The sequence below is a fragment of the Aplysia californica genome, unplaced genomic scaffold (assembly GCF_000002075.1).
Source record: "Aplysia californica isolate F4 #8 unplaced genomic scaffold, AplCal3.0 scaffold01254, whole genome shotgun sequence".
NCBI classification, from domain to species: Eukaryota; Metazoa; Mollusca; class Gastropoda; order Aplysiida; family Aplysiidae; genus Aplysia; species Aplysia californica.
Window position 1 is genome coordinate 31604 of NW_004798524.1, and position 1300 is coordinate 32903.

At 46.5% G+C, this 1300-nt stretch overlaps 1 protein-coding gene across 1 annotated transcript in view; it reads right to left on the reverse strand.

The window, feature by feature from the left end:
• Window positions 1-1300, reverse strand: part of LOC101862548 (phosphatidylinositol 4-kinase alpha) — a gene marked incomplete at both ends in the record, with an annotated part of 42133 nt that overhangs the window by 8445 nt on the left and 32388 nt on the right. Inside the window, 1 exon segment of the mRNA XM_013090394.1 lies at window positions 26-185. Coding sequence (XP_012945848.1) covers window positions 26-185 — 160 coding nt within the window.

Genomic DNA, 1300 nt, shown 5'->3' on the forward strand with positions numbered 1-1300 from the left:
GACCCCCCACCACGACCCCCCTGACCTTCATGAGCCCCGAGATCTTTTCGTTGATGCGCTTGGCGTCCAGGCCCAGCTGAACAAAGAGCTCCAACAGCCGAGACAGCAGGTCCATCTGCTCCGCCTCCCCGACCATGTTGGCCGCGATGTTGGCGTACGCGTTGATCACCGCCTGCGACACCAGTCTGTGGGGGGGGAATAGACCACAGGAAGTTTTTAGTTTTAGTAAGAGCTTTACGGCCCTTGCAACACAATAAGGTCATATAAGTGCCGAAGATTAGAGGTGTTACAAGAGAGTAACAAACACAAAATAGAAGGAGGAGGAGAGATCAGGACGATAGACGTTTGATAGGAAAGAAGAAGCAAACCACACCAGAGCACCCGCCAACCACCCACAGTAGAGGGTTTACAGTGCTTAATGATAATAATAATAATGAAGATGATTTCTACAGCGCCCACTCCCGTGAAAACACAGCTCTAGGCGCTTTACATAAAAGCATGTACGAACAATATTCACGCACGCGACACACACACACACACACACACTCTTACGCACACATTACACGCACACATGTGAACATACATGCACGCTAAACACACACACAACTGCAACTGCATAAGGTCATATGAGCGCCAGAAGATTAGAGGTGTTACAAGAGAGTAACAAACATAAAAAAGAAGGAGGGGGGGGAGAGATAAGGACGATAGGTGTTTGATAGGAACACAACAGTAAGTTTGATTGGTTGTAGTATACGTGTTTTACGGCACTCGCAACACAGTAAGGTCAAATAAATGCCGAAATGAAATGTGCAACACTGAAATGGACCCTCATGAAATGGACCCTCATGAAGAGGGGTGAGGAAGCATGGAGCGACCCGTCTTCCCAACTCATTAACATTGAAGACCAAAGACATAATGTAGAAAAAAGCAATTATTATTTCCCTTAACTAAGACTAACACAGATATCATATTACAATTATCAACATCATTAGGACCTTTAAGAGGCAGGAGCTCCAAATTTGACTTCCCTCTCCGATAGGGCACACTGAGCTAAATGGGTTGACAGCCTTGAAAACTCCAAACAACAGCCTGCGTTCAAGAACGCCCAGTCTGAGATTCGAAACAGGGCATCTGCTCTGTCTCACCTGAACCACACACAGGTATGTCTCTCTCTCTCTCTATCTCTCTCTCTCTCTGTCTCACACACACACACGCACAAACACAAACACACGCACACACAAACACACACACACACACAGGTATCTCTCACTTGAACCACACACACACACACACACACACA